This window comes from Catharus ustulatus, chromosome 3, assembly GCF_009819885.2.
Source record: "Catharus ustulatus isolate bCatUst1 chromosome 3, bCatUst1.pri.v2, whole genome shotgun sequence".
Lineage (NCBI taxonomy): Eukaryota > Metazoa > Chordata > Aves > Passeriformes > Turdidae > Catharus > Catharus ustulatus.
In genome coordinates this window covers 19,681,134-19,707,743 of record NC_046223.1, presented here as the reverse complement: position 1 = coordinate 19,707,743, position 26,610 = coordinate 19,681,134, and the positions used below count along the sequence as shown (strand labels likewise).

Genomic DNA, 26,610 nt, shown 5'->3' with positions numbered 1-26,610 from the left:
GCCCCGGCGAGGGGGTTGTGGGCGAAGATGCTTCCCGGAGGCTCTTCCCAAAGCCCTCTCCTTCCGCCGGCTCTGGCGCGGAAACGGGAGAGAATCGGGGAAAACGGGAACGCGACGCCCACGCGCGCCGTCCCTCTCTCCGCGGCCAAGTTTTCAGATGCCCGCAGCTCCGTGTTGGGTTCTCCTGCTCCCCCTGCAAAGCCCTCTCGTGATAAACCCGCTCTCTGGGATGATTTCAGGACCGATTCTCTGGGACACAGATGTCGTATTTCTGCTCTAACATTAATAATTAGCTTCACTGCGCACCCCTGAAGTGTAGTTCTCCAGTGCTTTGTCAAACCCTTGTCTTGACTAGAACGTTTGCTTTTCTTTTTTAGCTATAACTTGGGTTTTTAAAATTTTTATTATTTTTTTTAGCTATAACTTCGCTTGTTTGTTTGTGTTAATTATAGCTAAAAATCTCCTAGTTATACTTTCAATTTAGTTCTTATCTCTTGGCTCAATCTGGAAAATAGCAAAGCGATGCATGCGAGGAGGTCTTGTTTACTGCCAGTTAGCAAGGACACTTTTCATGTAAATTGTCTTCAAGTCATACTCTTCTCTTTGCTTTCTTTGGACAGTGCTAATGTGCCGAGGGAAGGCCATGCGGGACTTTAAAGGTCCGGATTGTCGATTTGTAAATTTTAAGAAGGGAGAAGCGGTATATGTATATTATAAACTAATAGGAGAATCAACTGAGCTTTGGGCTGGAAGTGTAAGTACTGTAAAGCATTTCTGTTTGCTCTTCTTGGTAATCTGTTTTCATTCCTTTTGCCTTGTAAGAGAATGCTTGGAACATGGCTAAATAACACAGTGAATGCTGCTTTGTCATGAGGCCAGTGGGAAACAGGATGAGGTTTGAACAAACCTTAGTGCTGTGAAAAATGGGCAACACTAATATGTCTAAAAACTCTTAGAAAACTGCCTTTGTGTTGAAAGCCTCCTATTGCAGCGCTGTCAGTGGTGGTGGCCTACTAGAAGCTGAGCTTCCCTTACCACTTAGGGAGGCTTAAGCCACTGCTTGTGTTTTCCCATGACGTGGTCTCATCCTGCACTCTGTAATCCTGCTAAAGATCACTGCATGTGCATGTTTTAATTGTGTTTTTCATCCTAATATTCATTTGCCTCCTTCACCTTTTTATCTAAGCTGCATGCAGAGTTGGAGAAAAAAAATAAGTAGTAAAACTAGAAAGGATTAAGGTCAAATTTGATTTTCTGCCTCTCTCAGCTCTGCTTTAGCTGGTTGCAGAGTAGTGGCTTTGTCTAAGTCAGCATCCTTGAACAATCTGAGAGGCTTCTGCTAGTGGGGAAGGAACATCCCCATACTTGCAGTTACTTTGTAGAAAGATCCTCTCGACTTTCAGAAGTACCTTATTTGCCTGGCAGAGGCAGAACTGAGGCACCACAGAGAAAGAACAGTTTTTGTGGGCTTCCCTTGAAAATGTTGGCAATCCAGAGGTTGCTTAGACCTAGTCCCTGTTGCTTCCTCCCCATGTTTCCCTTACATCCTTTTTAGTGTCTGAATTGTTTACTTCAGCCTCTTTTCTTACTCTGGTCTTCTACAAAGGATAAACAATTTTGACAGTGGTCTAGGGTGCTTTGAAACCACACCTGGGTGTTGACTGTGGGACCGGTGGTTTAGTGAAAATCAGGATGTATCACTTTCTGTAACCACTTCAGGCTGGGCGTGGGCAGCCAAGCTCTCAGTTGGAGCTGAATCCAATTAGAATGATACAGAAGTGAATAGAAAAACTGCAGCACGGGGCTCAAGAAGAGTTAATAATTCTGTCATGCTGGTAATTCCCTTCTGACATGTACTGTACCATAAATAATCTGGGTAATTAGCTGGTGGTACAGGTTTCCAGGGCTGCCAGTTCTCGAGGTGCAGAGTAGCAGCGTGGGGCCAATTTTGCATCTTCTAACAAGGTATAATGTAGGCTGCGAGATCAGACAGCAGGTTAAGGTAATTGCTGAGTTAATATTCAGTTTAATTATTCACTGATAGGCAGCTCATGCAACAGTTAGGTGTGTCTCCAAGTTAAAAGGATGTTTGCTTTGAGTTTAAAAAGTAAAAGCTGCAGTTGGCAGGTCGGAAAGAATTGCAAAGCTCCATTTAATTTGTTGTCCTTTTTCAGCTGTGTTACACGATTTTCAGTGCTCCTTTTTAGGGCAATGCTGCCAGACTGATTCCTTTTGGTTAATGGCTATAACCTTTATTTCTTTTATCCCTCTTGGATTGATTGGTTGGAAGCTGGTTGCAGCAGGGTGAGACGTGCCTGCCTTTGCATTTTGAGTAGGGCACAGCTGCCCCCATCCCTGACTCACAGAGAGCTCTGGGTCTCTGTCCTCAGCGTGACTTCCTGTGTCAGATTTGGCTGGGCAGCCTGATTGCCCATGCCAGGTTTGACTGGGCAGCTTGATTTATGCAGGCCAGCCGTGCCTGCTGTGTGAAGTCTTGGAGCCAGGGGGAAGCTGCTGCTTGCTAATTAAACCCAGGCTACCCAGTGAGGTCTGCCATCAAAAGAATTCCAGTGGAAGGCATGTACCTTCTGCAGTGGCCCTTTTGGGATCTCACTGTGGGACATTGTGTGGGCTTTGTGTGCATCATTTGATCCTGTCCATGTGCCCTACTGCCTTTTTCCATTCCCCAAAATTTATTTTTGGGGGAAAAGGATTTATTAGGGCAGAATAGGAGCTATGAAATCAAGGGCTAAGTGGAGTTCTGATTGTCAGGGGGATGTATGTATGAGAAGCTTCAACTAATGCAACCTGGGGCTTATTTCAAACAAGTTGTAAATACAGATTCTAATTCCAAAATCAATTTGAAGGAGCCATGAGAAATACAATAGTATTTCTGACTTGAAGGGAGATGATCTGATAAGAAAAGCAGCCTTTCACCAAGGCTGAAAAATCTATAGCAGCTGGGACTGGGCTTTATTTGCCTTTGCTTTTCTAATTCACTCCACCCTTTTCAAGCCATTGTTGATTTTTTTTTCCCTGTGCCAGCAAGCATGTTGTATTTTGACAAAATAGCTCCTTTATTTTGTGATGCCAGTTCTTGAATACTAAATTGCTTATAGAGCATACTCTATGTTCACTGGGTATTTTGCATGTGAAAAAATTCTGGAACCCAGCTGTAATATATGCTATACATTAATGGCCTCTAGTTTTTAGCAGAGCTCTCTAAGCCTCAATAGTAAAGCAAAGCCAAATGCTTGGAAAATACTCTATGACCATTATTTAATAGTCATTTTATGTTATGAATTTAATTAATACATCAGTTGCAGGAAGATGCTTGATTTTTTTCTCCCAAAACCAAAAGATAGAGTATCAGGTGCTCTCCTTGTCCTTTGCACAGTGTCCTGCTGTAAATCAGTCTCCTCTTCAGCATCAATCTTGTGTTGCTTACATCATCAAGTTGTTGTAGACTCCTGTGCATTTTTCCTGCATTCTGCCCTCACCTTAGCAGGGTCTAGAACTCCAAAAGTAATTCAGGTCATTCCAAGGAAAAAACCTGCTGCTTTTTCAGAAAACATTTTGTCAAAGACACTTTAAGATTGTTATTTTATCTTATGGCAAAGGGATGAACTTAATACCTTTGATTCAAGGTTGAGAAAACCATTTCTGGCCTCATATTACAAGAAATGGACTTGACTGCAGATTGTGGCTTGTGTTGTTTTTGTTTTGCTTTTGTTTGTTTGTTTTCAAACCTTGTACATAGGTTAGTAAAAAAGAAGGCAGGGTGGATAAAATTAAGTAAAACAGGAAGACAGCATTTCTGGACGACCCAGAGGGTCAGAGCAATACTGTGTTTTCTTAACACTGGTAATGCTCAGCAGGTGCAAACCAGCTCTTCTTTTCCCTCTGTTCTGAAGTTCTAGTTACCTATGATGTCTGTGCTTTAGGGATGTGGGCTTAAAGATTAAAAAGCTTTGAACATCATCTTCCCCAGCAGTTTTCTGGTAGCTTGTGTGAGGGTCAGTGAATCTGCAGCAGCTGCCTGTCCCACGTGGGCACCAGGGGGACCAGATGCTGTACACACAGCCACGTGTTTTGTCCGTGCACAACTTTTTAGCTGGGAAGAGAGTGGATATTTCTCCCTTGGCATTGATAGTGCCTTTCCTCTGTCGTGTCTGTAGAGAATGAATGTTTCCTTTATTTGCACAATGAGGCGAGTTTTTTTTCCCCTTACAAGAGAGGACTTGTAAGGAGAGAAGCTGATGAAGTTTTGAGCAGGCGGATCCCATATGGCTTAAAAACCACAGAAGTGGCAAACTGGGTCACTGCAGAGGACTTGTATGGTCAGCAGCTTGGATTGCAATAAAGGAGTTTCAAATTGTGATGCCTGATTATAATGGGTGTCACAGAGATTAGTCTGCAAGGAGACTTTGAAGCTCAAACTTTTGTTTTCAGAAAGATCATTAAAAACTGGAGTAGAAGTTTAGAGAGAGAAATAAACCAATTTTACAATTAAACTCTAGTGTACCAAGGACGAGCTTTTGATTTGTCTAAATGAATTTCCCACTCTTATTGGTAATTCCCAAAAAGTAAACATGCGTACGTGATCTGTTTTCAGTAAGAGAGCATATGTGTTTACAAAAGGTGGAGAGGGAACACTTTGGGGTTTCTTAATACATGTGTAACTAACTTCAGAGATATCAACTATGGAAGGTAAGATCTGAATGGGAAGTAGTTTAAAAGGAAGTCCTGTCATGTATCAGTGCTTACTTTGCTTGCATATCAAAACAAAGACATCCAAAAATTATTAGTACATATTATTTGCTAGGTACTAATTGCTTCTTGTTTTTTTTTTTAAGCTATTGTAAATCCAGAAAGCTTCAGGCTTTCTGTTTCAGTGCTATCAGTGTATCTGTGTATCCCTAATATCCCATACCCAGTTTCTTTTTTTAATTTGAACTTTAGCTGAGTGTTCTGCCCACACAAACTCTTCAAGAAAATTGGCAGTTGTCATCTTTCTCCTGTAACAAATGATTGAGGAAATGACCAACTTTATTTCTTTCCCCCAGATATTTTGTTTGTCTAGGAACTCTGTACCTTTCTAGGTGTTTCCACCAGACTCTAATTACCTGAATTATCTAATCAGTGTAGTGATTGCATGCTGTTAATATTGGCTTCTTGACAGCTGTTGTCAGAACTCTCAAGTGAGAGCATTACTCTGTGTAGATCTTATCTGGTGAGTGATAAGAGAGATTCTTGTCTTCCACTGTTTGCCTTGCCTTAGCATATTGAAAATCACCATTCTATGACTGAGTTTTGCTTGTGTCAGGCACTGAAGAGCAACAATGCATTTGTAGAGGGGGGTATATTTTCCACACAGGTTTTAAAATGATTAGTGCATCAAGTACAATTTTGCATTTCCCTACAATCTGCTTTAAGAATTTTTTTTCCATAAGTTAGAAAGTGAGCATATTTTGGGGTATAATATTTTGTGTGGATGCAAATCTTATTAGTCAAAGATCCTCTTCTGCTTGTACTTGAGAAAATTCTTGAGGGGTGTGTGGTGCCTCTGGTGCCTGGGCTTTATTCCCAACTCTCCTAATAATTTGTTACAAGTCAGGCCTTAAAAATGAACAGTAAAACTTAAACCAACTTCACAAGGCTGTTGTGAAATGTAAGTATAAAACCTCAGTGAAAACTGTTGCATAAACAAGGCACTGCTCTTCTTTTATTCACTGTGTTAAACTTCATTGAGAATACTTGAGAGTCAGTTCAACATAATTGCTACCAGTGTCTGCAATTTTTGACATAGTCATGTTGTTTCTAAACCTTCTTTACTGCTTTTTGTTTGTTTGTGTTTGTTTTTTGGCAGGTTGGAAGTGATTTTGGATATTTTCCAAAGGATTTACTTGAAATAAATCATAACTATTCCAATGAGGAGCTAGAATTACCAACAGATGTAAGTCTTACTTGTCCTGGGGTTTTGGGTTTGTTGTTTTTTGTTTTTTTCAGTTGGGGATTTACTGTTTCTTACCTTGGCATTCAGAAAAATTCCCAAGGAAGAAATTTGGAATATAAGTGATTTTTAGTAACTTTTTGTTAGTAAGCAGCTAGCCACATGCAGAGGTGCACATGTAGGTGGGTGGGGTGGAATGTTTGTGCAACTCTGCATGTGGGTGGGTGTGAAAGCATCAGCCCAAAACATGGGCACTGACCTTTCTTTTCTCAAATGTTCTGGTTTTTTTCTAAAGAAATCTGTTTGGATTGAGCTCTGCTAAGTGGCTTGTGCATAAGCCTTCTGGTGTGTAATCAAAATGGCTTCTTTTCCCAAACTTTCCAAGTTTAAAGTACTGTCAGAAACAAACAAAAGTGGGTACACTCAGCCCTTTGCTTCTAGAATTGTGGCCCTTCCACACATAACTGGCTTTCATGCACTGATAGCAGCAGCTCCAGAGTTGTGTCAGTAAAGCCTTTTTGAAGCTGTAGCTTTAGGCGTGCTTGCAGCACAGGAAGCCAAGCCAGTCCTGGGCTGCATCCAAGGCAGTGTGGCCAGCAGGGCAAGGGAGGGGATTCTGTCCCTCTGCTCTGCTGAGACCCCCACCTGCAGTGCTGCATCCAGCTCTGGGGTCCCAGCACAGGAAGAGCATCAATCTCTTGGAATGAGTCCAGAGGCCACCAAGGTCTCTTTAAACCCCTTTCAACCCAAGGCCATTCTATGGTTCTGTGAAATTGTGTTCAGTGTCTTGCAGTTCTTCTATTTATTTTTCAGAATTGCAGGACAGGGAGCTCCTGCTTGTGAGACTTGGTTCTTTAAGGGGATGCCAGTTAACAGAGGTTGTGACACACAAGCTCATCAACATTTGTTTTCTTCTGTTCACTGGCACTCAGCAATAGACTTGCTCTTCATTCAGGACATATGGTGATGAGTGCAGTGTAATACTGCCAGCTCCATTGCTGCCTTACACTTTGTTCCTGCAAAACCCTTTTTATTTAGATTTTATGAGTCCTTGGTCAAAACCTCCATTGATTTCAAAGAGAGTTTTGATTAGGGACTCAAGGGGTTAATTCTGTGTGGTTAACATGATTTGCTTTGCTGCTGCACCTCTCTTTAGGTAGGCAAATGTTTTTGGTCTCATCACTGTTAGAAAGAAAATAATATTTTTGACTGCATGTTGTTTTTCATTTCAGGAAACAGACTTTGTATGCTTTGATGGAGGAAGGGATGACTTTGATAATTATAATGTGGATGAACTTCTGAAGTCATTGCAAGAGACAATAGCAAATGAAGGGGAGACTGAATCGAGTGGTCCAGGGACAAAACCAGATGAAGGAATTGAGAAGGATAAGAAGGCTGAACAGACTGATGGAGGAAAGTCTCTTGGTGCTTTGGAGACAGACAATCTTGAGCAAAGTGCTGAAGAAGAAAAGGAAAACCTTGTCTTGACAGACAAAGTTGACAATTCCCTTACAGAAGGAACTGAAAATACTGGGGGAGACTCCAGTGTCAATAGTCACAAAGAAAACTCTCAGGGAGATCAAATTGCACATGAGCACTTGAAAGGAATGCTACATGGGACATTAAAAGGGCTAGAGAGTGAAAATACCAAAAACACTAGTATTCCTCAGGGTGAAACCAGCCAACTTGACCAAGAGAATGAAGAAGTCAATGCCTATACACTTTTAAACAGAGAGCTCTCTGTGAACTTAAAAACAAAATTTGGCTCAACTGCAGATGCTGTTGTATCAGATGATGAAGTGACTCACCTTGTCACGTCACTGGAGGATGATTTAAATGAAGATTTGAGCATTAATCCTCATAATGAAGAGGAGGAGCCAGAGTTTGCAGATCAGTCTGCAGAAATCCCTTTGCTGTCTTTTATGGCAGACAATGAAATTACATCCCCTGTGGATTTAAAAGATGATGGAAACTATGACGTCAAGTCCCAAAATCATGAACCTGATGAAGATGCAAAGGGTGCTACAAAGCTAAATAACCAAAGAGACACCAGGGAGGAACACGATTCAGATGTGTTAATTCTTAAAGATGCCTTCAGTAAGAGTAAGGAGTCAGGTGACAGTGTAAGTGTAGACGGGTCTGAATCTAAACAAACAAAAGAGAAACAGGATGAGGTGGTGCTAATTAGTAAAAGAGAAGCACCAGCAGCAACTCAGCCTGAGGATCTCTCCAAAGAACCCCTTGGAAAGGAGCCTGTGGGTACACGTGATCTGGGTTCAGAAGAAAAAGCCAACAAAACTGAAGAGTTGGAAGAGCAGCTCACTGATGGAACACAGTCACATTCTGCAGCACTGAAAGGTACAGCTGTGCCTCATCCTCACACTTTGCCTAGTCCAGGCGATGCTCTGGAATCCAAATCATTTCTTAAAAACAAGGAAGATCCTTCAGAACCATCTGATGATGATACCAACAAAAGTCCTGAAAGAGCACCACTTGCTCCAATAGAGAAAAGTGAGAAAGAGTTTGAGGACAATACCTTGGAGGAATCCTTGGAAAGTGATTTACAGCATAAAAGATCATGGGAGAAAACAATGGAGAAGGGAGAAGCTGAGAACAAGCCTCCAGTTGATGTTGCAGCCAAACCAGTGGAAGAGATAAAAAGTGCATCTCAAGGTGACCTGGGAGATACTGACCTCTTAAGACAGAAAGTGGAGCATGGAATGCCTGCTGTGGAGAAAGAACTTCTCAGACATGAAGAAGATTTAAAACAAGGAGTTCAATTTTATCATGAAAATAAAAATCCTGTCTCTTTTAACAAAGAACTGGAAATAAAAAAGAGAAACATGAAAGACACTCCTGCAGGGGAAGAAGACTCAAGCTATAGTGGAGCTGTTGAGCCACCTAGGCCATGGGAAAATGAGACTGATGTGAATTCAGAGGCAGATGTGAATGAAAAACTTTCAGGAAATCCTGGCAAGATGCCAGTTTTTAAAGAAAGCACTGAGAAAAATTCCCCTGAAGAAAAATCAAAAAGCACCACACAGAACACTAATACAGAGAATCTTACTCAGCAAGGAACTGCTCCTTCTGAGGATGCAGGATCAGACAGAAATCTTGGCAAAGATTTGGCTAAAGAAACAACACAAAGAGCAGAATTGCAATCTGAGGAGCCAGATGCTGAAGATGACCCTGACCTAAAACAAGCAGATGATGAGTTATTGGAAGATGAGAATGCAGCAAGTGCAAAGCTATCACAATCAAGGGCTACAAATGTCCAAGATAATACATTAGGTGGTGAAAATAAAAATCCTGAACTAGTAGGACTAAGTGAAACTGTTTCAGGAATCCCAAATCCTACTTACAGTACAGGAGAGGAAACAAACTCATTCCCTAAGGAGGATAAAACAATCAGCATGCAAAATGCAAGCGAGACTGGGAACGAAGAAGTTGATGTATCAGTGAGAAAAGATGCTAAATTGGATGAGGTGCAACATGTCACAGAAGCTGATGAGGAGTCTGCTGAGCCTGAGGAGCCATCAGCTGTGGAAGAACATAATTCCCAGTCTCCTCACACAGAAGACAGCAATGACTTTGACCAAAAGGAAGATCATCTCCCAGAGGGCATTTCACAGAAAGACTCAAAAGAGGTGCAAAATTCAGAGCAAACGAGAAATGACCACCAGCAATCTGCACATGTCCCCAGCCCTGCTGACAGCTCAGAAGGCACCAGTGACACATTAGCAGACTTCAGTGAGTCTGTGAAGCAGCTCTCAATAATGAGAGATTTCCTTGACGAAAAGCGCGTGATGCGCCTGCAGAAGTACCTTGGGCTCCAACACGTGGTTAGGATTGAAGCCATGTTCCACGACATGAAGGTGGAGATGGAGCTTGCTCGCAAGGCGAGCCAGAATAACGAAGATACGGAGAAAGCTCTGGATGAGATACTGGAGTTTTCAGAATCGAGCATTCTGGATGTTGTAGGAAAAGTACTGGATTCCAGGGTGGCAGAAAATAAGGAGGAGGTGGTGAAGGAGATGGATTTGTATGATGAGGAGAGTGCACTGATGGATGACATTCAGGAATTAATATATTCATTAAGGAGTAAATATTCATCTGCTGGTGAGAGTGTCCCACTTACTTCTCCTCCAGAATGGGAAGATGACCAGCTGCACATTCAAGGTAGGCTGTTAAGCCAGTTAATGAAGAGGTGAAATGGAAGTAAAACTGTCCCAAGCAAGACTAACACAGAGAAGTTTGAGAGGGAGGGAGTAGAATTGAAAGAGGCCTTGGCAATAATCTGGGGTTTTCCTTATTTTTAATGCATGTTTTTAGCATTGTGGTGAGAGTGGCTCAGGGACAATCCTAAGGAAGGATGCTGAGTTCAGCACACCTGTTCTTATGGACCAAGTTCTGTGTAAGAGAAGGGAGATCCATACATGGATATGGTCGTAAGGAGCCACTCAGGACAAGTCTGTACCTCCTTAAGAAACAGGGATTCACATATATTAATGTGCTGAGAGTTTAGAGCAGTCTCTTTTTTTCTGAACTAATTATCACCTGACTGTGAGAGATCTGGTGATGAATGCAAAGTCCGGGTACTAAATTCAGGCACCTAAAATCTTGGGTCTCCTTATAATCATGTTTTTGCCCACATTCATAAGAGTGCATAAGTAGAAATACTGAACAAACAGATCTTTTGATTGGGCAAGAACCAGAGGTAGAGTCTTCTGCAAACTTGCTGGGTTTTCTAATTAATGTGCAAGATGTTAAGATACGCTTTTAGCCAGGCTCCTCTTACAGTAGTGCATGTTCAATATGGGATTTCTGATAAGGTCACGAATTATGCAAATATTTCACCTTGCAATGTTTCACTGAAAGGTCAGTGGTTGATATCTTGCATGAATTTCATACAGATATTTAATAAGATGTTACTGAAAGTTGATTGAGAATATCCTGAAAGCAAGCTGAAATATGTAAAAAGTGTCAAGAAAGCTGTGTTACCGGCAGCATTTCACTGAAGGTAGATGTAAGAAATACATATTAGCTCAGTGCTTAATTCATACCTCCTTGTCTGTCACAGATGGTGCCAAAGAGGCTGAATATGACAGTGTTTCCACCAGAAACCTGCATACCATGGATGAGGGCAATCAGGAATTTCAGCAGCTCATTGAAGATAAGAGGCCTGAGCAGCCTGTTGAGGAGGAGGAGGAGAGGGCTGTCAGTGTTCCACCTGAGCATGAAGAGGCCAACTTCTCAGATAATGGAGAAGCTGAAGAAGGGTATGATAGTGAAAGAGGACCACCCCTGGAAGATACTTCTTTTGGGTCAGTTGATTCGGAAGAGAGTGCCAGTGAACACATTGCTGAAGGTAACCATTTGGAATTGGCTCATTTTGTTCTTTTGCTCTTGAAGACATGCATGGTTTAATGTGTTTTTAGGCAAATAGCAGGAGTTTTCACTGATACTTTCATTTTATGTTGCTGTAATGCTCATGGCTTTCCCTGGGTGACAGTCCCTCTAGTGGCAGTACTGTGTTGCTAATTTAGCACAGCAGAGTTTCTACCACTGTTTTGCAATGTAGGAAAAAGGAAAGTGCTCTTGTGAGTGTCAGAGTGAGAGTGCTGTGCCCGGGCTTGTGGACTGTGTCTCAGGATGGTAGAGGAGAAAAAGCAGAAATCCCTGGAAGCATACCATCAGCCCAGGTTTCTGCCTCTTTGCAGGGATTGACAGCCTAAAGGTCACTTTCCATAGACAGGACTGCCCACAGAACTGTGTGCCCTCTCTTCTTGCTCTATTTAGCCCGTGTGTCTGGGCCATATTACTTTCCAGGAAAGGTGGTGTGTAGCTTCCCCCTCAGGCAGCTACAGTAATTGCTGTGTGTGTTGGAATAGGAGAAATGTTTGGCTCCCTCTGGCTGAGACCTTACCCCTCTGGAGCTAGAGTGCCATCTCATCATTATGCCAAGGAGGGATCCTGTTACTGTCATCTTTCCCAGCACTGTTTTGGCATTAAACAATCTTTGACTGTGTTCTCAGTGCTACTCACAGCTTTGCTGTTCTGCCTTCACTTCTAATTATGCTTAATATTTCTGTCTCCACTGAGCATTTAGGAAAAATTCAGGCACATCTTTGTTAGCTTTTGTACACTACTGAGGTGCTGGAACCATCTCCAGGGCTAAGTGCTTTTGAGCAGCTTCTAAGATCTGAAGGAAACTCTAGGTTTGAATGCCAAGAAAACAAAGGAATTTCAAAATGGCTAGTGGATAACTTACAGGTGAAGCAGTCAGATGTTCAGCTGTATTTCAGACCATCTTCCATTCCTTCCTTAAAGGTGGTTAAATGCTGCTTGCCAGGAATTCTTAGGAGGTCTGGGAGACGTGTTGGGAAGTGACAAGGCGGATGATGGTGGAATGGCAGTGTGACAGCAGGCTGGGCAGGTGGCTCTGGAATCTGCTGCCTGGATGTGTGGCAGCAGGAGCAGCAAGAGGAGAGGGAGCATTCAGGCCAGGCTAGAGCTGGAGGTGGTTTAAAGCTTTTGCCAGACTTAGAGAGTAGTGAAAGAGTTCGGGAGTGTTTGGACTTGACAGTCTTTGTGGGTCCCTTCCAACTTAGAACATTCTGCGGTTGTGTGAGCAGTGCTGGGAGCCAGTCGGAGGGATTCGCGGTTAGGAGCTGAAGAGTGAGCGCTGCTCCCATTCACGGCTGGAGGAGCCGGCTGTGCTCTGTGTGAGGCGGGCTCGGCACCGTGCCACGCACAGCCGCGTCCCTTCCTGCGGCAGCCCTCCTCCTAACGCCGCCCGTGGAGTATCAGCGCCCTTCCCGAGGGCTGTGTGCCCCTTTCCCGGTGCCCCGGAGCCGCGGGGGCCGTGCTGTGCCGCGGTGCCCGAGGCGGCTCCGGGCCCGCTCCCCTCACGCCGCTCCCTCTCGCCCCGCAGGTGCCGGCGCTGGCGCCGCCTGGCGGGAGGCCCCGGGCGAGGCGCGGGAGCTGCTGCGGCGGGTGAGTGGCGGCGGCGCGCGCCGTGTGACGCGGGCGAGGGGCGACGCGGGCGAGGGGCGGCGCGGGCGGGCGGGCCCGGAGGGAGGGAGGGAGGCAGGGAAGGAGGGCAGGAGGGAGGGCTGACGTGTGCCTGCCGCTGCCGGGCCGCCATGGATCCCGCCGGCGGCAGCGGGTGGCCGGCGGAGGAGCCCTCGGCGCGGCGGAAGCTGCTGCAGGTGAGGACGGGGAAGCGGCGGCGCGCGGGGCGGCCGTGAGGGGCGGAGGGGCCGCGGCGGCCCGAGCCGGGCGGTGACAGCTCCCGGAGCGAGGCGGGTCCCTGAGGGGTCACCCCGGCGTACCCCGCCGTCAGGGGCCGGCGTTCCGCAGTGTGGGGCAGTCCCGCGGGAGCGGGGGCGGCCGCTGCCGTCAGGGATCGCTGCTGGCCTCCCCGGATGGCGGGGAGAGCTCGGCCCCCGGCCGGGCAATGCAGGGGCAGGTGTGCGCCCTCCTTCCCGTCCCCTCCTCTGCCGCCTGTGGGGAACGTGGGTAGGAGGAAGGGAAGGGAGAAGGCAGTGGCTCCCGGGCGGCTCGCACAGTTTGTTCCAGGCGCGCCATGTCATTATCAGCCCCTTAGCCTGTACCAGGCGTTCGCACCTTCCCCAGGTGCTCTCTGACCTCCGGGTGGAGGAGGAGACTCATGGCATATGACCCTGTACAGGGGCAACAGCTGGGAGAAGAGCCGAGCCGTTTGCACTGGATTGGTACATTGCACTGGATTGGTCCTGATTATAAAACTGTTTTTCTTTTTTTCCTATAGTTTTCCATCCTTATAGCTTTATTTGGAAACAGGTCAAATAACTACCAGTGCTATGTATAGCAAATGGTGTGCATCAGTGTGTACTCGCTTTGGTGTGGCTCTTCTTTGCCAGCAGACTGTCAGGTGTCCTGGTACTCGGGACTTTTGCATTGAAATGTGAGCACCATGCTGCTCTGTGGTTTCTTCATTTTCGGTTTTCAGTTTGCAGAAAAGCTGCTACCAACTTCTAGATGATTCTCTGATGGTTCTCTGGGTTTATGGGAGGAATAAAGGCACCTGTCAGACTGCTTGTTTTGCCCCACTGTTGAATGCAAACGCACTCATAGCTGTCCCTGCTGTTGGTTTGCAGTTGGTTGCCACGCTGCCTGAGGAAATGCGTCCTGGGCCTGATTTCCATGGACTTCCATGGGAGCCTGTTATTATAACTGCCTTAGTGGGAATTGTCACAGTTGCTGTATTTTTCTGGAGAACATGCCTTTCAGTGAGTATACTTCATGTTGCAAGCCTGCTGATGTTTCACTAACTGAGTGGTCCTTTGTGTGGTTAAACTGTTTCAGCAGTACTGGGGTCAAAGCAATGTGTAGTCTTTCATGTTTTTACCTTTTCTGTTTGATGGGAGGTAAATGCTGGGCTGAATAGCTGAAGTAAGTTGCAGTGCTAAGAAGCTTTTCTATAAGCTGATAATTGAAGATTGCTTAGTAAGAGGTAATTTCAAAAGCAAAATAGAGCAGTATGATGTAAATAAAGAAGGCTGGGGAAAGCCTTCCATGTGCTTGAGCCTGTTGCTGGCTATATCCAAAGTAAACAGTTAATCCTCCCCACTTCATGTTGTCCAGCTGCTTGCAGGTATTGCATTTAGAAACCTAAAAACATGATATTAATTTTCATTGGAGGACCTCTTCCATTTGTCCTCATTCCTATATGGATAATTTTCTGTGCAGCACTAAGTCTATCACCAGACCATAGCAATGCTTTTACTTGGGAGCTGAGGGATGAGAATCAAATAAGCAAATTTATTTTACAGCTGTCCAGTTTAGTCATGATATGCTCTGGAAATTTATGGAATACTTCATATTCGTGCCTGACAAATAAACTAAAACTACATGTTTTCTGTAACAATACTGATCTTTTTTTTCCCTTGCTTAGCTTTGACATTGAATATGCTGGGTCAGTTTCAAGTGCATAAACCAGTGTTAATAGAACAGCATAAAAAAGCTTCTGAAAGTCTTCTTTTATGGTGTTAGTTTCGAAACAAGCACCTGCCACATAAACATACAGGTTTAGAGGGCACAGAACTGAGATGAAAGGGTTGTTGGTTTTTTTTTGTGTTTGCAAGTTTTGGCTGTGGTTTGATACAAAATGTCTTCATTTTCTGTGCAAATTGGCTGTGGCAGTTTCTGGTATCCCTTTAGTGAGTGAGTAAACAGAGGTTTACTAAGGCTCTTGGACAGGGCTTTAGCCTGGGAGCTTTTATTAGAAAACAGCTTAAGCTTGTTTGTAGTGTTACTCAACACTCACTGGCAGTGATAGATGTGTTTTCCATATGCTGCTTTAACCTGTATGGAAGTGGTCACTTTTTTCCACAGGGAATATTAATACTATTGTTTAGTTATCACTTTTTATGGCTAATTTTTTGTTTGTTTGTTCTCTTCTGTAGGTAAAGAGTAGAATATATCAAGGTGAGTTTCTCTCTGCTTTTCAGTGCAGTTGATGCTTAGGCATGTAAAAGTTTTGAAGATTTATACTGTTTCAGAGGACCAAGTATTCATCTTCACTCCTTTTTAAGGAGAATGCCCAGTGTAAGCTTGGCCAATAGATGATATTTAGTTGAGTCTTAGGGTTTAAATTTTACTTTTGATAATGCTTTGATCAGGAGAAACAATGCAGCTTGCCCCTCTAAAAAGGGCAAGGAAGGGCTCTATTTCATTTGACATAAATGTGAACCACTGGTTCATGGGGCAGAGTTTGTTTTGGTTTTCTGACCAGCAGTGGTTCTGCTTTTGCTTGCTGTTTTCTCTGAGAAAGCAGGAGCTGGTTCCTTTTGGTTTTTTGGACTGAGGGGAGCCTGAAACTGGCTGCAAAGAAACACTCTGGATCTAAATATTCAGATATTCCCGTGGCCAGCATATCACTTTTTACAAGAGTTTTTCTCTGGCTTCAGGTTTATAAAATTAAAGTGTAATGAATGGGGAAAAAAATCAAAGTAGGGTGATTGCTGGAATTAATATTGGAATGAAAAATGCAAATATGGAAGAATTGTCTTCATAGGAACTTTGTCTCTTCCTCCCTCACATTTTGCTTAGCAGTCATTCCTCTCTAGTTTCATTGTGGTTATAGTGCAGTTTCCTTCTGCACAGTTAATGCAGAATTAATGAGCTGAAAAAAGCCCATCTTTGATTTCTGAGATGTTTGCTGTAGTGCAGGAATAATATTGGTGGTACAGAAATTGGTTAGCAGGTCCCCCTAAAAACCAAGAATCGTGGATTTAATTCCACCACCCAAATACTCTTCTCATTGATACTGTATAGAAGCTACTAAAGAGCAGAACAAATATTCTTCAAGCATGATACAGGCCACATTGTCATTAAAATCATTATCCAAAATAGAGGAATATTAATAGTCACAAAAATGCTTTAAAACCTAGCTTACATTTGGAGTCCCAAGGATAAAAATCTATTATCCTCCCTTCATGACAGTAGTAAAATTGGGAGGCCAAGCTAATGCAGGGATTGCTCCTTCCCTTAAACTGAGAGAGCTATCTTGAACCTTGGCAGCCACTTGCTGTCTCTGCTCTGCCCAGAGTGGGAAAGGCCTGGGATGCACTGTCCCAGGAGGCCTCGTGTGGGAGGGAAAGCAGGAGTAGCAGTTGCCATTGCACTCTGTGGGATGCAGTTGGAACAACCAGTGCTCCTTGTTGTGCTGCAGGATTTGCTGTGAGGTAATGGCGCCTGGAGCAGTCAGATCCAGACCAAGGTGGCTTTGGGCTTGAAAAATAACAATTGGGTGGTTTTAAAATAATTTGCAATAAAATAATTGAAGTGTGTTAATGATATTCATTGAATCCTAAGGGTTGGTTGGTGGCTTGTTTAGGGTGAGAAGCAAATGCGTGCCTGAAGGCTGCTGCTTGGTCACTTTTGAATCACTTGAGTCCTTTTGAGGTGTAAGCAGAGCAGCTCCTTAAGACCTACTGGTGCTGTCTCCTAGCTGGCTGACTGTGTCTGTTCTGTTCCCAGTAGATCTTTCAGAGCTTTCATCAGCTTACCTTTGCTGATGAAACATTCAGTTTCAATACAACAGAAAGGTGGTTGTTAGGGAAGGTGTGGCGTCTCCCTGGGTGTCTGAGACTGCTCTGAGGTCCTCGCTGTCAACTCTTCCCCTGAACACACCTCAGTTGTGTGTTGCCAGCACCTCACTCTGCTCTGGGTTCTCAGAGCAGCTTCTGTGAAGTGGGTGCAGGAGCTTTGTGCTTTGTGTCAGCTTTACTGTCTTGTTTTTAATCCTGTAAGTGAAAGTTGGAGATGCAGAAAGGGCTGACTGCCAAGGAGTTAACACTCTCTTGATTTATGCTTTAGTTATACCTGAAAACATTGTTTGAAGTGGTAGTAATGATAGCTGACTTTTTTTGCCCAGTATATGAAGTTCAGTTACTGTAAGCTTTCTTTTTCTTCCTAGTGACTGAAAAACAACTTGCTGAAAAGATTAAAAACCTTCTGCAAGAAAAAACAGAAATCCTAGAAAAGTTGTCAGAATATGATCAAAAGGTATTGATCTGAGTTGTCCTTTGTTTCCTAATTTTCTGTTACTGCTTTAATGATACAGTCAATGCAACATCTAATATATTTTTATTTTCTATTCGTACTGAATATTATGTTGACAATTTCCTCAGTTCTGTGTGGTTGTTTCTGTGCTTAGATAAAGGAAGCAAAGGAATCTGTGAAAGTGGCTCAAGAACAAAAAGACATTCTCTCAGATGAAACAGCAGGGCTTAAGGTAAGAGAAAGTTAACTGACTCTACTGAAAGCAGCAATACAAATAAAAATAGTTTGCTTTAGGTTGGTCTTCTACACCTTTTTTTTTTTTTAAGGACACTGTCAAAGAATTGGAAGAAGCAAATCAGAAGCTAGATAACAAAGTGAAAAATCTGCACACCATGCTTGAAACAGAGAGAAAAAAGAATGAGAAGAAACAGAACAAGGTTAGAACAATACACTTGTGTCTTACAGTGTCCTTAGCTTGCTGTGCCCTAAAAGCTGGTCATGACCCAGAGGATTAGATAGGGGTAGAACAAACAAGGTGAGCCACCTCAAAAAGAAAGATTAAATGAAATGTTAGGTTTATCCCAAGATCAAAGGATTAGTATGTTGATTTGTTTTGTTTGGGGTTTTCTTAGGATCCTGATGGACTTGTGTGGTTATGTGCTTTCACAAACAAACAGATGCATTCAAGTAATGGGGTAGTCTAATACTTCCTAGCTAGAGCCAGGAAGTTCCTTATCAATATAAGCTGAAGTTTTCAGGTTGGGAAGAGACATTTTCTTGTACTCAGAGCAGTATTTAATTCTACAGTTAGTGTGAAGTTCTCTGAGCTGCCTCTCTTTCTTGTAGTCCAGAGATACTTGTTTTCTCTTTCCTCTTTCTAAGGCCTGATTTTTCTGTTATCAAGAAGCTCTTTGGCCTTGTTTTGGTCAAAGGTTGTTGCTAATGATAGCAGCTCCTCTCGTTGGACTGCACAGGTGTATTGGCAAGTTCCTGGCCACAGACAGGCAGAGTCAGGGGTAGAAGTTGATTTGAATGTGCTGAATGTTTCTATTCCTTACCTTATTGATAAGGTAGTGCTGTGTTGCTGCCAGCAAATGGATGCTTGAAATGGAAGTTTGTTGTGTTTTGACTTTGCTTTTATGCTTCCAGAAGACACAGGTTAAATAATTACTCAGGCTGAGGTTTGTGCCAGGATAACACTAAGTCACTGCTCGTCTTTTTCTTAGCTCTCTGAAACCCAGAAGTCCTTGGAGAAGCTTCAGGAAGCTATCACTATGCATTCTGCAGAGCTTTCAGAGGTAAAGCATTATTTACACCCCCTCAACAGTCACAAGTTTTTGTATCAGGAAAATTCTTAGCTATGGAATAGAACATGCTGGCTTGGCAGGTTGTGCATGTGTACCTTTTTCTTTTCCATTTAACCAAGTTTTTTGTAGCTGTTGCTCCAGTGCAGTTTGACTTTGTCTTCTTGTTCTTTTTTGTTTCGTGTGTAGGTGCAGATAGCCCTTAATGAAGCTAAACTGAGTGAAGAAAAGGTGAAATCTGAGCTTCATCATGTGCAGGAAGAGAATGCTAGGCTGAAAAAGAGCAAGGAGCAGGTAAGTTATGCTCAGGCCAGGCAACCTTGTCTTTCAAACAAAATATTTAGCCTTTATTCCTGGTATTTTTGAGTATAGCTTCAGCATGTCTCTGTTTTCTTAACATGGCAGAATTCCACGGTTTTTATTACCATGATAAAATTTAAATGCTTTTTGCCTGCTTGCACAGGCTGTTTGTGCAGCTGAGCCACATCTCTGGGATGAAAGCTTTGCCAGTTCCCCGATGCAGTTTTTGTCAGCAAAGTCACAGAAAATCTGTGCTGAGGTGGTGGTTGAAACATGATGGAGAGATTGCTACTTGGGGTCAGGGCTCAGTGGTGAAGAATTGCCAGAAAGTATTTCAGAAAGCAAAGATAATGGGGAGGAGTTTTAGCTCTGGAACATTGGGACAGTTCTTTTCCAAATAATTGTAAATATCTGCTTTCTTTCTTCGTATGTGAAGTATGTGGCTTTTTAAGGAATGTGTTTTGATTTGCCTCTGGGCTGCAATTAATTCCTCATATTGAGGTGTTTGAGCAGTTGGGATGTTAGCTGAGAAAATGTCAAATGTGTAAAGCCACCGAATAATAAATTGCAGAAAGATTCCCAGCATCCAGTTCTGCCAGTGGAACAGCAATGAGCCTGATACCTGAAGTTTACCCTTTGTCTGTGACCCATGGTGATCAGTTATCAGCAGAGCTGGCAGTAAATAGACTTTAATTACATACAACATGCACTATAAACACAGCAAGTAATCATCTTGCCTTGGTGCTTCATACAGCTGCTAAAAGAAGCTGAAGGTTGGAGTGAGAGGCATTCTGAGCTCTGTGAGCAAATTCAACTGTATCAGAAATCTCAGAAGGACATAGAAGAGACACTTGCCTACAAAGAAAATGAAATTGAAGTAAGTTCTCTATAACCAGCTTTCAGTATTATGCATCATAAAATACTCTGTCATAGTTCACAAAATGCAGGGCAACTGAATCTTTGATTTCTTTACTAGGTTTTAACCAATTGCATTATGCAGCTGAAGCAGCTGGACATGGATTCAGAGGCCAAGAAGGATGACAGAGGGCATGAGTGGATCCCTGGAGATGATCTGGCCAATGGAGAGTTGCCAGGTACAGTGATCCCAGCACAGTGGTGCTGTGCTTGTGGCATGTTAGAGAGGAAGAAGAGGAATCCATGCATACAGAGCTGCCAACTTGAATCCTCAAACACAAAATATCCCTAACTGAAGGGAGGAACTGGCTACAAGGTCAATAAAAAATTGCTTTTAGATTATCTTTGAGGTAAACCATGAGTGTAGTGATATGGTTACAAAGATTGTGTATAAAGGTTGGTAATTAAGAGCACTCCAAAAGCTGAGTGTCTTGGCTTTGTTGTTCTGGTACATTTATTTTTGATATGAATTTTTAATGAGCTTTCTGCTTGCCTTCAGATAAAGAACTAATTTAGGTAATCACATTTTTTTAAATTTGAAAGCCCAAAATAGATGTTTTCAAAGCTATTCAGGCAGTTTGTAATTTGTGATGTTGCACATGTATTTGCTGCATCTCTGGTTTTGAAATCCTGTTTTGTTCCCCTTTTTTTTCCTCCTTTTTTCTACTTAAAGTATACGTGGGCTGGAAATTCCCACTTATTGATTTTTTTGGCTTTTTTTTACCATGTAAGGATGTAGGGATTAAAGTGTAGGGAGTGTTACTTTTAACAGTTGTCTGCAGCCTTGTTCATGATTAAAAAACAGGGAAAACAAAGATATTTTTCTCTTTTAGATATTGAGAGTGAGAAGATGAAGACTCAGATTAAGCAGATGATGGATGTCTCCAGGGTATGTTGCACAAGTATCTAATAAATGCAGTCACATTACTGCTATGCCTATGATCATAAACTCTCTGCTTTTCTTTTCAGGTCAAAACAATGTTATCTATAGTTGAAGAAGACAGAAATCTTCTGCAATCCAAACTGAATGATGAAGTAACAGCAAGACACGAGCTGGAAGGTAGGTTTAGCAAAATAACTGCTTAGGAGGAAGTGCTGTTGGTGGCTTAAAAAGAAAAGTGTAAGTGGCCATAATGGTTCTTACTGCAACTGCTTCTCCAACAGAGAAGATAAAAACATTGGAACACGATTCCTCTTCGCTGCAGTCAGCCAAAACTCAACTAGAAAATGAATGCAAAACTCTTCAGCAGAAAGTGGAGATACTTGGTGAGCTGTACCAGCAGAAGGAGATGGCACTCCAGAAGTAAGCCTTTCCTTACTCTGTCTGTTGTATCATGGGCATTGTCCAAATACTTTTCATTCAGAAGGATCATAGAACTTGGAAGTTGTGGTTGGAAGAATGATGGCTACTCTTTCAGTACAGCTGAAGCTGGTGTCCTTTCTTTACTTTTGCCACTATTCCAGAGATTCTAAAAAGACTGTCAGTGGGCACACACCATATTGGCTCCTACTTTTAAACTTCTGGAGTGGGCTTGATCTGCAAATTTTGTGGTTGCTGTGTTACATCATCCAGAATTGTCAAGGAGAACATAGGGGCTGTTAAGATTTGTTTCTGTTACTTGGACTTCTGTTCAGTGAGTCTAATTCTCATAATGTAGAAACTTTAGTATTTGTGAGCTTTAGTATTTGAGGCCTTGTGAGCTTCTTGCTTTCTCAAAGAGCTAAATGAGGGCTGAGTTGGTGATGCCAGCTGAGAGAAATGAATTGCCAGTGGTGAGGATCAGCTCTGTATGTGTTCATTCCTCATTCATTTATTTACTTACTGAAATGTCTGTAATATCATCTCAGTTTTGTGGGGAAAATTTGAGAATAGGATTCAGGGACATTCTCAGCTAAATTCTGTAGAAAAGCTGAAATTGTGATGGAGAAGCAGTTGAAGTTCCTAAGGCTTAAGTGTGTTGGTTGGGGGAAGCACAGGTTTGGAAATGAGGCTGTAGTGAAACTGCCTGACCTTGTAACTTCCATGGGTCCATGTGTAATAAACTTGGAATGGAGAGGTGGAGTTTTCCCACCCTTCAGGGAAAACTTCATCTTGACCTCTGTGAAGAATTTCTGTTGCTTCCAAAACATACAAGAGATTACACAGCCTGTTAGTATTTCTTGATTGGAATGAAAAACTTGCAATTTTTTTTTTGGAAAACTGCTTTGAGTTTTAGCCAAGGAAATGGATTATGTTGAAGTGGCTATTAGCAATAGTTTCTTTGCTATTAGTGAAATGGTTCCAGTTCCGTGGGATAGCTCTAGTAAGTTAGGAACACACTATAGACCTCTTAAATAATTCCAGAAAAATATCCAAAAAATAATGAGGTTATAAAAAGACTGTGGAAATTGATTGTGCAGTGAATTGGTATGGAGAATACTTGGAAAAAGCTTCCCAAATGGTTAATAACTATTGGATGTATTTGTCACCTGGGCCCTGAATTTGCCTCTTTTCACAACACATTCATTTCTCCATTTCCTGTGGTTGGTGTCAGTCCAGTGGATTTCCTTGTTTGCACCTTTGTAAATCTGGATTGCAATCTGTGGCATTGCTAGGAAAATTACAGGATCTGAAGGGATGGACTGTCTGCAGCTGATAGATTCTGACAGATCTTCAGAAGCTGACAGAACTTTCTAGTCAACTCCGTAATTTTAAGGTTTTGTACCCAAAGGGTTTGTCTGTTGGTTTCAAGAGACAGGATTTCTGTCTTTCTAAAAAAATCTCTTTTTTCTGTCTGTGATGACACACATTATTGTAGATTTTGATATTGCTGTCGTTGGCAGGGAAATACCTTGATTTTGAGTTGTAATAGATGTAGAATGCTGGACTACATGGTGCATTGTTTTTTTCCTATGCAGAAAACTAACCCAGGAAGAGTATGAGCGTCAGGAGAAGGAGCAGAAATTGTGTGCTGCAGATGAAAAAGCTGTGCTGGCCATCAATGAAGTGAAAGTTTACAAGTAAGTCAAATTTCTGAAGATTATGGTTTTCCTTTCATTTCAGCTACTGAGGAAAATTTATTCAAACATCTCTCTTTCCCCTCTTTTTCTTTTTGTACAGGCAAAGGATCCAAGATATGGAAGAAGAATTGCAAAAAACAGAGAGATCTTACAAAAACCAGGTAAATTTCTTGCTTGCTGGTTATTGTGTCATCTTTTACTGCATCATTCCAGTGCTCTGTGGTGAGTTATTGGAAATACTGGTAGTTGGATAAAAACTAAACAGCTTCTTTCCTTCTCAGATTGCTGCTCACGAGAAAAAGGCACATGACAACTGGGTAAGAATGTTCATCCTTTTCTGATGCCAACAGTTTGTATTTGATGTCACATTGGTGCCATTAATGCAGTTGATGAAATTTTCTCTACCAGCTCATTGCCCGCTCGGCCGAGAGAGCTCTGGCTGAAGAGAAAAGAGAAGCAGCCAACCTGAGACAGAAGTAAGTACAGAACAGACCCTCTCTATTGCTCTTTGAACATGCTGGGAGTTGCCTGGGGGAGAAGAAGCTCAGAATGTGCAGTGCTTTTTAAGTTACTAATTTTAACTACTGTTAAACTTTTTTGATGGTTAAAATAACATTTCTTACTGGAAGCTGTAACATTTTACAACGCAGTTTGCCTTGTTACATTATAATGGATACAACTCACTTGTATTGCCTGAATAATGATAAGAACCTTTGTTTTTCAAAATCAGATTAATAGAAGTAAACCAAAAAATCATCATGCTTCAAAGACCAGTCATTGTAAAGCCAACTCCTGGCAGACCTGACCGCCAGGTCCCACCACGACGAGGTAAATGCTGCTGGTTCTCCCAAAACCTTTGGTCTTGGAGTCACCACATCATAAAAACATAGGGCTGTGCTAAATTGTAGAAAAGTAAATCAAGTGGTTTGAATTCTTTGACACAGGGCCCTTAAGCAGAGATGGCTCTTCTGGCCCATCACCTGTGAGTGGAGGAAATCCATCCCCCACACAGATGATTGATGTCCCTGCCCGGCCCCTCTCTGCTCCTCGAAGGGAAGGCGTGAGGGGTGAATTTGGTAAGCAGTGAAACTCCCCTTTTTTGACAACTCCCTCTTAGGCTACACACCCGGGAACACTAAGATCAGATACTGATTGAAGGAATGTTGATAATGATACCTTCTTTATTAATACACTAATGAGTGGTTGGTGGTAGGGTTTTATTAATAGAAATAGCTCTGGCTTGTGTTATTTAGGGTCTCTGGGGTTCTTGTTTCCCTTAAGGTACAATGGTGGACGGCCCCCCTCCCCCACGAAGGCCTCCAGAGCTACCTGGAAGGATGTCTGTTCCTGGTAAGTTGTGTGGTCTGCAGCCAATTGCAACTTACTTGTTACTCCTTCCCTTCCAAAAGGCAATTTCAAGCCCACCTTCCCTACCCTAGGCATGGCAGGACACTTATTCACGGCTCTCTTTTTAGATATTGGGCCTGCTGTGGCATCCCTGATCAGCAGTGAGCCAAGAACCTCCTCCCCTTCCACAGCAATGGATGGAGTGGTGAGTTGAGATGCCCTGACCTTCAGGAAGCCTTTCTAATACATGATTCACTGTACTTCCTCCTGTTTCTTTAACTGTATCATGTTCTGTCTTGTCTGTATCCTGTCACTATCCTTATTTGCTGTCCAAAAAAATCCCCAAAAGCAACCCTCTCCCAAAGAGTCTGAAGCCCCCAGTGTAACTACAGAGTCACCTTCCTCCATGGAACCAGCTGCAGTGAGTATTCCGAGGCTGGACATGGTGGTGCCGCTTTGATGGAGAGGAGTAACGGGCTTGGTGTTCTGAACTGCTGAATAACAACTGCTCTGTGGAACTAACCACGGGCTCGTCCCTCTGTCTCAAAGGGTTTCTCTAATGCTGAGCAGTTGGTCTCTGGTTTTTGTGGGGTTGAGGAAATAAGATGTTTCTTGTTAAGGACTGTGGGCAAACACTTTGGAGTGACTACAATAATCCTAAGCAGCTGACTTACTTGTGGTGTTTAAGCACAATTCCATGTGTAATTCAGAGTTCCAGGTCCTTTACCAAAGGGGTGTCCACCAAGGACACCTCAACAGGGCTTGAACTTTTCTTTAGTACAGCTTCATCTGAAGGAACTTGTTTCACTAACCACTCACTCCTGGGTAGTGCTGGTAGTGTTCTGGGAGAAGGGATGATGATGGTGCAGTAGCTGTGCCTGTTTCCATGTTTTTTACCTGGCTAATGTGGTTTGGAGTGCGTTTGGGTTATTTTTCTTTCTCCCGCACCCCCCCTCCATTTACCTGTTTGCCTCTGGGTGAGTGGTGAGGTTGTTCAGCAGTGTTAGTGCTTGTCTGCTGCAGTAACTCACTGGAGTGTCACCTCATCTTGCCAGGGTAACGCTGGTGCCAAAGGCCCCTCTCCTTTCCCTGGGCCACCTCTGATGAACTCTCCCGTGCTGGGGCCCCCGCCGCCCATTCGCTATGGACCACCAGGACCGCCAGCGCCGCCTCTGCGGGGGCACTTCGGGCCTCGGCCTCTCCCTGGGCCCCAAGGTACGGCTGCAGTGCCCTGTGCTGACACTTCACTTCTTGGATCTGGCTGCAGAACCCAGATCTGCTTTTCCTTAGCACACGGCTTCCCCGTGCTTCATGGGCTTTAGCTGGCTCAATGAGCTTGGATGGGATGGGTTTACTCATGCCTCCTTAATGCCAAGGTATTTTTCCTTGTTTACTCTGAAGTGGAAACCAGCAGCCAAAAGTCCCTAGACTAATTCACGGGCTTTGAAGTCCTGCATGTGACAGTGATCCATTCCAGAGCTGTTCTAGAAAATGACAAACTGAGGAACTAATCAGGAGCTTGTCTGTTTAGGTTAAAGCTGGATTTCATTTAACTCCATGATTTCCTTTCCTTGTAGGTGGTGGTCCTCCCTTGCCACCTCCAGCTGGAAGAGATTTCTTACCTAGTCCACGTTTAGGAATGAGAGATTTGCCTCCTGGCCCACTCCTGCCTCCCCCAGATCCCAGAGGCTACGCACGTGGGCATCCTCCCTTCCCGCCGCTCGGCCCTCCTGGCCCGCCGGGCCCTCGGCTACCGATGCCACCCCCGCAGGCTTCCAGGGACTATGCTCCTCCTCCCAACAGAGACTTGCCTCCGCCGGCACCCAGGGACTGAGGGCAGCTGGCCCCAAGGACTACGCACAGCCCCAGCAGGATCCCTGCCTGCAGCTCCACGGACCCGGCTCCCATGTGCACAACTCTAGGAAATGGCTCTTGGTTTGAAGACATTGGTCTCATTTCAGTATATCTCAGCTTTTGCAGGATTAATTTTTATCCAGTTGCTACAGACATCTTATATGCATTTATGATCACAGACTCATCCATCCACTTGGGCTGCAAGAACCTTTCTGTGATGGACTTGAACCTACTCTAAAAGTGCAATAGGAAGGAAGTACCTGTGTGGAGAGTTTTAATTCAATGTAGCCTTTGTAACCAGTTGGTGAATGAACTAATTTCTTTAAAAATGTAAATCAAATCATTTCCTGTGGAAATAATTTTTTAAGTAAAATGCTATCAAACCTG

The 26,610-nt window shown here is 43.4% G+C and overlaps 1 protein-coding gene across 1 annotated transcript; it reads left to right on the top strand.

Moving 5' to 3' along the window:
• On the top strand, positions 1–26,610 carry MIA3 (MIA SH3 domain ER export factor 3). Its single transcript, XM_033054970.2, has 27 exons — positions 1–754; positions 5,870–5,956; positions 7,186–10,132; positions 11,034–11,321; positions 12,888–12,949; positions 14,095–14,226; positions 15,403–15,424; positions 17,418–17,506; positions 17,658–17,735; positions 17,830–17,940; positions 18,730–18,801; positions 18,997–19,101; positions 19,862–19,984; positions 20,084–20,201; positions 20,856–20,911; positions 20,992–21,082; positions 21,187–21,325; positions 22,921–23,022; positions 23,123–23,183; positions 23,304–23,339; positions 23,431–23,498; positions 23,753–23,850; positions 23,967–24,098; positions 24,304–24,372; positions 24,498–24,574; positions 25,425–25,584; positions 25,947–26,610. The coding sequence occupies exons 1-27, from the start codon at positions 626–628 to the stop codon at positions 26,201–26,203; spliced, it is 5,709 nt and encodes a 1,902-aa protein (XP_032910861.2). The 5' UTR covers positions 1–625; the 3' UTR covers positions 26,204–26,610.